The sequence below is a fragment of the Ictalurus furcatus genome, chromosome 18 (genome assembly GCF_023375685.1).
Source record: "Ictalurus furcatus strain D&B chromosome 18, Billie_1.0, whole genome shotgun sequence".
In the NCBI taxonomy this organism is placed as follows: Eukaryota; Metazoa; Chordata; class Actinopteri; order Siluriformes; family Ictaluridae; genus Ictalurus; species Ictalurus furcatus.
Genome location: NC_071272.1, coordinates 23,818,538 through 23,831,037, shown reverse-complemented (window position 1 = coordinate 23,831,037; position 12,500 = coordinate 23,818,538). Strand labels below are relative to the sequence as shown.

At 45.2% G+C, this 12,500-nt stretch overlaps 1 protein-coding gene across 2 annotated transcripts in view; it reads left to right on the top strand.

Annotated features, from left to right (window-relative positions):
* The window catches only part of plrdgb (PITP-less RdgB-like protein), a 59,554-nt gene that overhangs the window by 38,095 nt on the left and 8,959 nt on the right, over positions 1-12,500 (top strand). Inside the window, exons 2-11 of one of the 2 annotated variants that reach the window (XM_053647966.1) lie at positions 571-659; positions 755-825; positions 1,049-1,269; positions 4,106-4,295; positions 4,882-5,004; positions 7,456-7,643; positions 8,628-8,770; positions 8,969-9,139; positions 10,786-10,920; positions 11,841-11,989. In XM_053647966.1, coding sequence (XP_053503941.1) covers positions 820-825; positions 1,049-1,269; positions 4,106-4,295; positions 4,882-5,004; positions 7,456-7,643; positions 8,628-8,770; positions 8,969-9,139; positions 10,786-10,920; positions 11,841-11,989 — 1,326 coding nt within the window. In that variant the 5' untranslated portion in view covers positions 571-659; positions 755-819. The remainder of the gene's footprint in view (positions 1-570; positions 660-754; positions 826-1,048; positions 1,270-4,105; positions 4,296-4,881; positions 5,005-7,455; positions 7,644-8,627; positions 8,771-8,968; positions 9,140-10,785; positions 10,921-11,840; positions 11,990-12,500) is intronic. The other variant, XM_053647965.1, reaches the window with a different exon arrangement.

The window sequence follows — 12,500 nt, the reverse complement described above, 5'->3', positions numbered from 1 at the left end:
CTGCTGTGACATTCGGCTCTAATCCAATTTCACCAGTTCAAGTGGAACTCGATATAACCTGTGACGGGAAATCACGTCCATCCGCCGGGCTCGTTTCTGAACGTTCGGTAGCGCTAAAACGGAGCTTCTTTTTTTTCCCCCCCAGCCTTCCAGAGTAAAAGAATTTCCAACGACCCCCTTATCTTTCATATCCCACCCCTCGACAGGTCCCAGTGTTACCAGATAATCAACGTTATTCACTGGTCTTAATGTTAGTGGTGATCACTCTCTAAATAACCTATTATTTTGTTGTAAAATATAACCTTATTAATGCAACACACTGCCCAATATTTTGGGAAAGCACGAAATCGTTAAGAGTGATCTGCTGGATGTTAAAGGTCTGTAATTTTAGAGAGACCTATTGATTAAAGCAGCCTGGAAAAGGATCTGTTTCAAATATAACCATAAATCGGCTAGTGGCACCCGTTAAAGTATTTCCCAAAGGCATCATATTCATTTGGCTCTGTATTAAGCTACAAAATTGTTGGCAGTTGAGATCATAGTCATGTATCATTTTTTTTTTTTTTACAGAAAGCGGGATTCTTACAGTGAGAGAGAGAGAGAGAGATAGAGAGAGAGAGAGAGAGAGATCTTCTGAAATCTTCCTGTTTGTTTTGCAGGTGCTGAAATTGACAACTTGAATCACCACCATTTTTTCCCTGACACTTTGTTCCTTTCACCTCAAGGTTTTTTTTTTTCCTTCTGTCTTCCACAGAAAGCCTGTACAGACTGAGACACCCTCGTTGTGCACCACAGAGCAGTGTAGATGGTCTGGAGGACATGGAGGTGAGTGCGCTGAGCCCCCTCCTCTGAAGGACACACTTATCTAGTCTAGACATATAGCTTTTGGAGTTGATGTGGATGATAGGTGCCCACTTTAGAGTAACAACGGGAGTCACTTTTATACACAAGTGTTTGGAGTTACTTCAGAGTGCTGCCAATTTTCTGAGGTCAAATGACGTGTGGGCATTTTGATCCGGTTTTTCTGTGTCTCTGTATTAACCTGTAGAGGAAATGCCGAACGCAGCTGTTGATCCTGGTTGTTCATGGAGGTCACATTCTAGACTCTGGAGGTGGTGACGCAGGTGGGAAGGCAGGAGACGCCGCGACGCTGGCGTCGGTGCTGGAGCGGGTGGCACGCGCTCACTTTCAGGAAGCAGCGGACAGTATGCTAGTGCGCTTGGTGCCCTGCCCTCCCGTGTGTGCTGAAGCCTTTTCGCTCGTCTCTCAGTGAGTTCTTTATTTCGATAAGGAATAATTATGTATCGACTTATCTTGAATGAAAGAATGACAGCAGTACACGAAAACAAATCTTTTGTTTGGGAAATTCTGCATTACAAAACACACATTCGCTCAAAGATGTGGACCTGTATACCCTCATGGACCACTTACCACCTGTACACCTGCGCATTCGTGCAATTATCCGATCGGCCGATCGTGTCGCGGCGACATAGTGCATGAAATCTTGCAGATATAGATCACGAGCTTCTGTTAATGTGTACTTCCGAATCAGAATGGGGGAAGATTAGACCAGGCATGTTTTTTTTCCCCATCTTCAACTCTCCACTTAGTGCGAGTCTTTTTCCACTGCCTCAGATTCCCGTTCTTGGCTGACAGGAGTGGAACCTCATGTGGTCGTGTGTTATGCGTTCTGAGATGCTTTTCTCCTCACCGCGGTTGTAAAGAGTGGTTATTTGAGTTCGTGTGACTTCCTGTAAGCTCGACCCAGTCTGGTCATTCTCCTTTGTCCTCTCTCAGGCATTACTGCCACACAGAACTTACACTTTTTTTTTGTTTTCCACACCATCCTGTACAAACTCTAGAGACTGTTGTGAGTGAAAATCCCAGGAGATCTGTTTCTCTCATCAACTGGAGGATACATCCTCGAGATCGCTGAGGACGGTACCGCTTGAAGTACCATGGAAATGGTTTTGGACCTCAATTCCACATGGACGTTCTCGCTGTAGCTGCTGGGACTACGGTTGCTGCGATGGCCTCAGGACTGCGATTACCACATGCAGTTTCACACTCGGATCTCCTTTAGTGAACAGTGGACGAGTTCAAAAAACAGACTTCATATAAATCCATAATGAACTCTCTTTTACTTTCACACTATCCGTCGTTAACCAGATGTGGACGGGTTCCCTTCTGAGTCCGGTTCCTCTCAAGGTTTCTTCCTCATATCATCTTAGGGAGTCTTACCGTCGCCACCGGCTCGCTCAATAGGGATAAATTCACACACTTAAAATCTCTATCCTGATTGGATATCACTGTAGCAGTACCCTAACTACGCCTCTTCATTCTAACCCAATCACAATTTATAATTACAGTGCTCTTCAGGAGGTGCCTGTGCCCATGGTCTTAAAAATACAAGAATATCTCTCTCAGTCCCTTTTATTTAGAGACATGTATATCTATATTAAATGAAACACTCTAGAAATCAATTGTGAGTGTGTGCAGAACCAAACACTCATTTTCATTCATTCATTCATTCATTTAGTCATTCAGTCAGTCAGCTTAAGTAATCTTGGTCAGGGTCACGTTGGATCCAGAGTCTATCCCAAGAGCGTGAGGCAAGAATACACCCTGAGTCAGATGGCAGTCCATTACAAGGCACCATTCGCACACTCATTCACACCTCATTAGCACACTCATTCACACCCAGGGGCAATTTGGAGGTTTTTCAGATGTGGAATGAAACCCATACAGACACATGGTGCAAGATGCAAAACTCATCACAGGCCGTAACCTGAGCTCAGGACCCTGGACGTTTGAGCATGTGTGACCATCCCGTACAAAAACGGCACCACTTATATTATCTTATTTATAGACATTTCTGAAGGCCAGAGGAGCACGGTCGCTTAGTGGTTAGAACTACGCCTCTGCCCCGTGTGTGTGGAGTTTTCCTCCGGGTACTCCTGTTTCCTCCCCCAGTCCAAAGACACGCCTTGTCGAGTGATTGTCCGTAGAGATCCAAATTGTCCGTAGTGTGTGAACGTGTGTGCGATGGGTTGGCGTCCCGTTCTGTGTGTCCCCCACTTCGAGTCCCCTGGGATGGGCTCCCTGCGACCCTGTGTAGGATAAGCGCTATGGAAAATGGATGGATGGAGGCATGGATCTCTGAATGTCATGGCGCAGTATAGAAAGATGTCTGTGCTTTTAAAAAAGCTAGTCGTCACAACGCGTTTCCGTTGATCGTTGCATCGTTTTTACATAAAGCGTGCGTGTCGTTTCTCTTGCTGATATCCGTCCGGACTCCGTGTGATCCGAAGTCGAGATATAACGTTTATAAGATATAACGACCTTCCTTGACTGCACTGGGAGACCCGACTGAAAATAAGAGCCAAGTTTCACACCAGAAAAACCGCCGAAAATTGTGCTGAAATACAACAGCAACAACAAAAAAACATTCTTTTGGTACATACGTGCCTAGGGAGAAAGCTGAATCCTAACACTGTCTCCGCAGGGGACTGCGGTCAATTATTGATCACACTGCCATTCTCTGGTGTGGAACATAACAGCGGGGATACTGCAGCTTCACCGCTGTAATGAGGCATGTAGTTCTTGGAGACAGAGATGCCCTGGTATTTTATTTTTTTTCAGTGTATCTGCTTCACTGAGCCTTATCCCAGTGGCGGCTCGGCTCCACAGACATTAACATTTCATTTTTGTCAGTTATCCAAGACACTTTTCCTTCTTATAGTGAACCGAGACCAGTAATTGTCATCTCAACCCAGCGGGCAGTGGTAGCTCGGTGGTTAAGGCGTTGGACTACTGCTTAGAAGGTCGTAAGTTCAAATACCAGTACTGCTAAGCTTCAACTGTTGGGCCCTTGAGCGAGGCCCTTAACCCTCAGTTGTGTAAATGAGATAAATGTAAGTCGCTGTGGATAAGGGCGTCTGCTAAATGCCATAAACATAAATCTCTTTCCATAGTATGAGACATACAGAACTTACATCATTGTTTAACTGAATCTGTGGAAGTTTTCTAGTGATGATGTCACTCCTCAGGTGCACATGCAGCCAGCTATCGGAAATCAGCTCACGCGTCTTCGTTTTCTTTGTAGCTTGAATCCGTACAGCTACGACGAGAGCTGCGTTTGCAGTAGTGTGGATCACCTGCCGTTGGCCGCTCTGCCCATCCTCGCCATCGCCGCTCCTCAGTACCAGGACGCCGTGGCCGTGGTGATCGCTCAGGCCAATCGGGTGTATCACGACTTCCTCCAGTCACCTGAGGGGCTGGGCTTCACTGGGCAGGTAATTCTCAATCCTGCATGAATCATACCACAGTGCTGTTGAGTGCTTGTTGAATTTTTCACAAGATTTCTGCAGTATCGTTCACCGACATTAGAAAGTATAAGCACCCTAACAAAACACGCACTCGGACTTGCAGTCTGTGTAAGGGTTTTATTGTTTGATAATATAATCCAACAGAACATAATGAGAGGAAACCTCACTGGATTTCATGAAACTGTAGGATAGTGTAGAGACAACCGGACTGTTCTAGAACACAGGCCTAGCCTCATTGTATCGTGGTGCTGTGAAGTTAATTCTCCGCGTGTTATGTCTACTGATTTCAACGGTATGCCGTAAATTTTTGTTGGTACGCCATTACATCAGCAATATTCTGAAGGAATAAACTATTTGTCTAACATTAGTATTATCCTGTGCCAGCGTTCTGACAGATGAAATACCGAGCAGACATAAATGTACTAATTAAGGAGAAATGAGGTCAGTAAATCAAACAAAGCGAATGCGTCGTTAGTGATATTAGCATTCCTCACAGTGCGACAATGAACTGCAAATGTATCCCCCCCGCCACCCAACTCCCCCCACCCCTCAGGTTTGCTTGGTGGCTGACTGTGTTGGCGGAGTGCTGTGTTTCGACGCACTGTGTTTTAGTGGTGACAAGCGGCACGGAAGTCCCACGACAAACACTACAAACTACAGCACTGAGAGCCTCAAGGTAAACACAATCTCATCCTCCGTACACACACACACACGTACACACACACACACACACACAAAAACGCCTACATTTTTAATACTCACAGTGTCTCTCAGTGTCACACACACGCTTCTGTTCTCTGGATCCTACCTTTTCATATCTGTCTGGCTTTGGGCTTTATCTGATGTAATATATGTCTGCTTTGACAAGCTCTTAGCCTCCTGTCTTGTTTTCAGATCTCAAAACACTTCAGCCTTCAAAACATACCTTCTGAAACGTCTCCTCGTCCTGTCTTTATTCATAGAACGCTTTCATGCCCTTTGTGAGAGAGTTGCGTCTTTAATAAATCTGCGCCAGATTATCACTCGAATGTCGCCATGATCAATATTGTACCGTTGCCAGCGGTGTCAAGCTGAGGTTAGGATAAACTCATCCAGAGATTTATTTTTTAACACAAAAATGAGCATAATAACTCTGCTGGGTAGGTAAACACGTCTCGGGTAAGACACTGAATTGAAGAAATTGAAGGAGCATGCAGACAAGACGTGCTAGCGGTAGACCAGTGTGGAGTCTGTGTTGAATTTGTTTTTGTTTTTTTAAAATTGCACCAACATAATTGACTTTCAAAATGATTTCAAGTAAAGCAATAGTCGATTGCTTGATGAAACCCCGGTTTTGATCCACCTACTCAATTTGGAGCAATTATCACGGTTGAAATGAGTTTTAGTCCCCCCAAGTGGACACACGTCTGATGCAGGTGCACACGTGGCTCGGTTGGCAGCAGCTTCCCAGTCAGCGATTCCCAGCAGTCCATCTGCCTGGCCACTTTGTTCTGATGTTTTAATGAGCACTCAGTCACCTGCGCAGTGCCACACGGGGCAACACATATACCAGACACTGCATTAGTGGATGATGCTGCAGAAGGGGGAAAAAGCATTAAGTTAAGTCTTAAAACCCGTGTACGTGTGTGCGAAAGTGTTCTACATTTACTCATTTGGCAGACGAGTATTTTTTTCATTTGCAGTTAAACTGAGCAGTTGAGGGACTTTCTCAAGGACCCAACAGTGAGAGCTGTCTGGTAGAGAGATTCCACTGAGCCTCCACTTCCCACTGTTCGGTTTCTAAAACATATTTTTAAAAACATGCAAATGAAGCCAATCGTACAGCAGCAGGATAAATGCGTAAACATGTGCAGGTACAGGCCAAGAGCTTGAGTTAATGTTCAGATTAAACATCAGAATGAGTCAAAAATGTGGCATAGTTGTTGGTGCAAGATGGACACCAACGCCTGGGATTTTCATGTACAACAGTAACACAAAAACCAAAAACATCCAGAAAACCCCACAAACATCCAGAAAACCCACAAAACATCCAGAAAACCCCAAAAACATCCAGAAAACCCCAAAACATCCAGAAAACCCCCAAAACATCCAGAAAACCCCAAAACATCCAGAAAACCCCAAAAACATCCAGAAAACCCACAAACATCCAGAAAACCCCCAAAACATCCAGAAAACCCCAAAACATCCAGAAAACCCCAAAACATCCAGAAAACCCCCAAAACATCCAGAAAACCCCAAAAACATCCAGAAAACCCACAAACATCCAGAAAACCCCCAAAACATCCAGAAAACCCCAAAAACATCCAGAAACCCCCACAAACATCCAGAAACCCCCACAAACATCCAGAAAACCCCACAAACATCCAGAAAACCCACAAACATCCAGAAAACCCCAAAACATCCAGAAAACCCCAAAACATCCAGAAACCCCACAAGCATCCAGTGCATGGCAGTTCTGCAGACAGAAACGCCTTGCTGTTTAGAGAGGTCCGAGGAGAACTGCCAGACTGGTTTGAGCAGACAGACAGAAAGCCTAAGATAGCTTAAATAACCACTCTGTACAGCCATGGTGAGCAGAAAAGCATCTCAGAATGTATAAAAATGGCCGAATGAAGAGTCGAATGGCCTACAACAGCAGAAGACCACATCAGGTTCCGTGCCTGTTGGCAAAGAACAGGAATCTGATGCTACAGTGTGCACAGACTCGCCAGTCAGCAAATCTGTATCCACTAGAGAAACTTTGAAATGCGGTAGAACGGGAGATGTGCAGCATTGATGTACAGACGACAGTTATGTGATCATATGCAATCATATGCACGTGGAACATGGAGTCTCAAAGGAATGTTTCCAACATCTTGTGGAGTTCCATACCATGAAGAACTGAGGCTGTTGCGAAAGCAAAGCGGGTCCTACCCAGTATCCGTACAGCGTTCCTAAGTGTACTCACAATCCACAACCCACCATTTCGTCCCTGTTGACATGGGACGATCGCTATGATGACGCAAGCTACGAGGGCCTAAAGCATCAAACCTGTATTTATCTAAGAGGACCCGAGGCCACACTGCCCGTGTGTACCTGCTCGACTACACCGGACATGAGATTTTCTTGATTTTTCCAATCTTCCTAGGAGAAGCCAGGAATGATGAGCAGTCTGAGTCCCACGCTGAGGAGCAGCAAGCGCTTAAGTAAGAGCAACATCGACGTTTCAGCACTATGCCAGTCTGCGCCAGCCCTCTACCGTCCACTCATTCGCAAGCAGAGCGACTCGTGTGACACGGACATTGCTGGGAGTCAGAGAGAGGTCTTCTTCAGCAGGTTGGACTCCTTTTGGACTCCTTTTTCCTTTCGGTTCATTTCTGAGTGTGTTTTTCGGAGTTCTCTTACTGGAGCATGTCAATATTTATACATTCCGACGTTCTTTGTGTATGTATATATATATATATATATATATATATATATATATATATATACATTTATATATAAAGATAAAGACGAATAATCAAACAAAATCAAGGAGAACTCCTATCACAAATGCATTAGATAGAACTGTTTGTGATGCGTTTAGCGATTTTGGTGCTAATTAGTTTTGTCGTCGCTGTATGAGGTCACAGGGGGACATCGTTATCGCTAGCGTAGTTACAACGGGGTTTAATTGATTGGGTTATCTGCCTAGCTTTACGCCACTTAGCTCGCAAAGGAAATGGTCCTAGTAGACTACGCTGAAAAAGGCCAACAAGGCTAATTTTATTCTGCCGCACCGTAGTTGATCTTATTTTCAGATTCACACGTGATTTTGACCTCTGTTAATCAGCATCGCTGCTCTCGTAAAGGTCGACTGAAATGCTGATTTGAATGCATTGTTCTAGCAGCGCTGTAATTAATTCTGCCACGTTACCTAGGAATGCACGGCCTTTTGGGGGGGGGGGGGGACCTGTATTTACATGCAGAGTCACGGCCTGTGGCTAAGAGTAATAAGTAAATAAATATGCACGGATGAACTGTTACTTGCACTTGTACAGCTGACTTTTGAAATCGTGTTATTTCTCTAGGGCGACAGTGCTTCGTGTGCTTTTCCTCCCTTTTTGTGTTTTAACGAGAAAATGCAGAATGCAAATGTTACGAGCGAGGATTGTCTCCAGAAATATTACTTTTTTACATAAGGGATATTAAATGACTGCTTCTGACGTTATTGGCAGTAAATTGTACTCTGGCGATGCGTCAGAGAGATGGAGAAGATTGGTTGGGATTTAGTCTTTCGCCTTGTTTGTTGTGTTTTTTGTTTTTTTTTCCCTCTTTCAGTCTGTCTCAGGATGAGCAGATAAACTCCGCACAGGCTCAGTACCCAGGCTGCTTCGACTTTGAGGTTTCAGACTGCTTTCTGCTGGGCTGCCCACTGGGACTGGTGCTCGCCATGAGGAGAACCGTGCTGCCGGCTGTTCAGAGTAAATAACACCCAAAAGCACACAGAGACCATTTGATTTCAAAGCAAAAGAACAAGGCTGTTTGTGTTCTTATTTCGGTTCTCGAGGACTTGATACCTGACAAGCTGACTTGATTTAAGAAGCACTCCACTCCCCCCTGCTGGTCCCTCTCTCTCTCTCTCTCGCTCTCTCGCTCTCTCTCTCTCTCTCTCCCTCCAGTTGCCCAGTTGCGTCCAGCCTGCTCGCAAATCTTCAACCTTTTCTACCCGTCTGACCCGTCTGCCTCGCGTCTGGAGCCCCTGCTGTACCCGCCTCTCACCCAGCTGCCCCCCTTCACTGTGTCACGCTACCAGCGCTACCCATTGGGCGACGGGCGCTCCACTCTCATAGGTAAAACCACACAAATTCCCAATAGCGGTACAAGAAAATTGGGGAGAAAAGGAGGACACGGTGGCTTTTACATGTATATTTATGGCATTTGGAAGACGCCCTTATCCAGAGTGACTTACAATTATCTCTTCTTTTTTTTTTTTTTAGCTTAGTGGTTAGCACATTTGCCTCACACCTCCGGGGTTGGGGGGTTCGAATCCCGTCTCCGCCCTGTGGGCACAGAGTTCACATGTTCTCCCCGTGGCTACGGGGTTTCATCCGGGTACTCCGGTTTCCTCTCCCAGTCCAAACACATGCCTTGTAGACTGCTTGGCATTTCCAACTTGTCTGTAGTGTGTGAACGTGCGTGCGATTGTCCAGGGTGTTCCCCGAGTCCCCGCCCGCAACCATGCGTAGGATAAGCGGTATAGAAAATGGATGGATGGATGAGAGAAAACAGAAAAATATTTCATTTCATAAGTCAGTAGCATCATTTTATCATAAACATTTTAGATATTCAGCTAGATTTTGCCCTTCTTAAACAACCCAAGTTCCTCAAAAAAAAAAACCCCTTCAGCACTAATGGCCTCTTATTCGGCTGTGGTTTATAACGCGCTCCACGCACATTTCAGACTCATTTCAGACTCCAGTAATGCCTGTTGGAAATGACACGCAATAAGCGTTCGTTTTTTACTTAATTAGAAAATCGGTGCATCATTTTGTAAGTGTGGAATTAAAGCATTCCATAAATGACACGTATAGTCAGGATCATTTTCCTACATCAGGCGTCAAGAGAGATTTAGTTGCAAAAAGAAAAAAAGAAAAAGTTTATGAGATGTGTTTTGATAGACTGAAAGGCAAGTTAATTATCTTAGAATGTAGGAATTAAAGTGCTGAGCACACTGCTGTGAGTCACTCCCAGGCTTTGGCTCGCTCTCTCTCTCTCTCTCTCTCTCTCTCTCTCTCTCTCTCTCTCATGCTCACTCTCTCTCTCTGATGCTCTCTCTCTCTCTCTCTCTCTCTCTCTCTCTCTGACGCTCACTCTCTCTCTCTGATGCTCTCTCTCTCTCTCTCTCTCTGACACTCTCTCTCTCACTTTCTCTCTCTCTCTCTCTCTCTCTCTCTCTCTCTCTCTCTCTCTCTCTCTTTCTGACTCTCTCTCTCTCTCTCTCTCTCTCTGACACTCTCTCTCTCTCTCTCTCTCTCTGACACTCTCTCTCTCTCTCTCTCTCTGACACACTCTCTCTCTCTCTCTCTCTCTCGCTCTCGTCTGCACAGTAGAGGATAAGTATTCTATTGTATGTGCCAGCAGCACTCAGCCAGAAAATGTTCCCATATTAGGCTCACTTTATTGCCAGGCTGAGGTCACGGGCAGCTTCGCAGAGAGAGGTTAAAGCGTAAACGTTCCTGCATGCTAGACGAGTGAGGCGAGCCCCTTTCTCTTTCACCCTCACACGGCTGTTACAGTCCAGGCGTTATGCCAGGCTTAGAGACAGAAACATTTCCAATTGAAATTGCCTTTGAATAACATATAAGTATTCATCACAGTGGTCTGTTTAATGCTCGAGGCCATTTAACACAGGATCTTCTCTTGAAACTGTTAAACTAAACAAGTGTGTGCTGCCAGGATTTTTCTTTCCACCGTGTACCTCTCCATCTTTCCCCAGCCGACACCGTGGTTAAACAGCCGCTGGAAGGAAGCGCTGAAATCGTTCCGTCTGCGTGCTGCAAGACGGCGAGTGATGGAACATCTTCCGACGCCGGGGCCAGGGACAGTCAGACAGAGCGTACCATCTCACAGCGTGAGTGCCCACCTACAGCGATTACACTCGGAGCGCCTAGACGACATCAGACTCTTAGGTTTTATCTACATCCGTACGTAAAAATGCTGCTAAACCACACGACGTCCGGTCTGTTCATCAATTTCATCGAAAATGAACGTTTCGAATTGTCTAAACATCCGCCGGACGGGAAATTTTTTAATTTTTTACGTTCGTGCGACAGATTGAGGAGAAAAACACGGCCGCCTCCATGTTCTTCTTTTCCTGGCAACAATCTGTCAGGCTAACTACGATGAGCGACGAGTGTATATTTACATCCTCAAAACAGCCCACTCTGTAGTCTGTGTTAGAGATTTAACACACTAATACACTACAAGGCCAAAAGTTTGTGAACACTTGACCATCACACCTCATTGATGTGGTTTTGTTTGTTTTGTTTTGTTTTGGGTTTTTTTTAATCCCGTTCCAGATTTGCTGTTATAATAACCTCCACTTGACCTTGCAAACTTGTTCTCCTTAATAAACTCCGACCGTTTATTCCTCAGCTAAGCACGGGCAAGAACGCAAGCATGTTTACCGCTAACGAGCCGCTACTCTCGAGCAAGACCCGTCTCTAGGGGCGATTGTTTGTAAACGACGAACTATCCAATTAAAACGAGAGTATCTCCAAAACTATTTATTGATTTTTTCCCCCCCGGATATACAGTAGTATTATATTGGTATCCACAACACCGATTTTGATTTCAGAGCCACCGATTTGGTTGGTTAGTTTGTCAGTGATTTATATTATTTTTGATCACTTATCCCTGTTTTATATTTTTTGGTTTTTTTTACAAGGCTAATGTGTGTTACTATCTGTAAATAAAGATATTAATATTTATACAGTGCTATCTCATTACCCTGACTCCATTTCCACTCATTTCTTTTGTTTTTTGTTTCAGTATGTAGCAGGTGGTGGGGTCTTAAGCGGCTGGACTATGTGCTCTACTGCCCCGACGTGCTCACCGCGTTCCCCACTGTAGCGCTGCCTCATCTGTTCCACGCCTCATACTGGGAGTCTACAGACGCTGTGGCCTTCATCCTCAGACAGGTCGCTACACGCCTCAAACTACAATAGCTCGATAAAAAAAAAAAAATGAACGCCGTTGGAGGAACGTTTGCTTTTTCAAACTGAGCGGCTGCAAAAAGAAAGCCGAGAGAAAGCTGTTTGCTTTGTAGTTCAGTTATATACTGTAGATACGGCCAGAAGTTTGTGCACGCCTGACACCCATATGTGGTTCTTCCCCAAACCCCACAAATTTGGAATCACACAATCGTATAATCTTTGTACGCCGTAGCATTACGATTTCCCTTCACCGGAACTGGAAGAGGCCCGAGAGGCCCACTGATCACCTTTGGGATGAACCGGAACGCCGAATGCACCCCAGACATCATTTCCTGACCTCACTAACGCTCTTGTGTCTGAACGAACGCAAATCCCAACAGCCACGCTCCACAATCTAGTGCAAAGCCTTTCCGGAAGCGTGAAGCTTATTCTAACAGCAGCAGGGGAATAAATCTGGAACGGGATGCTCAGCGAGCACATATGAGTGTTAACGGTT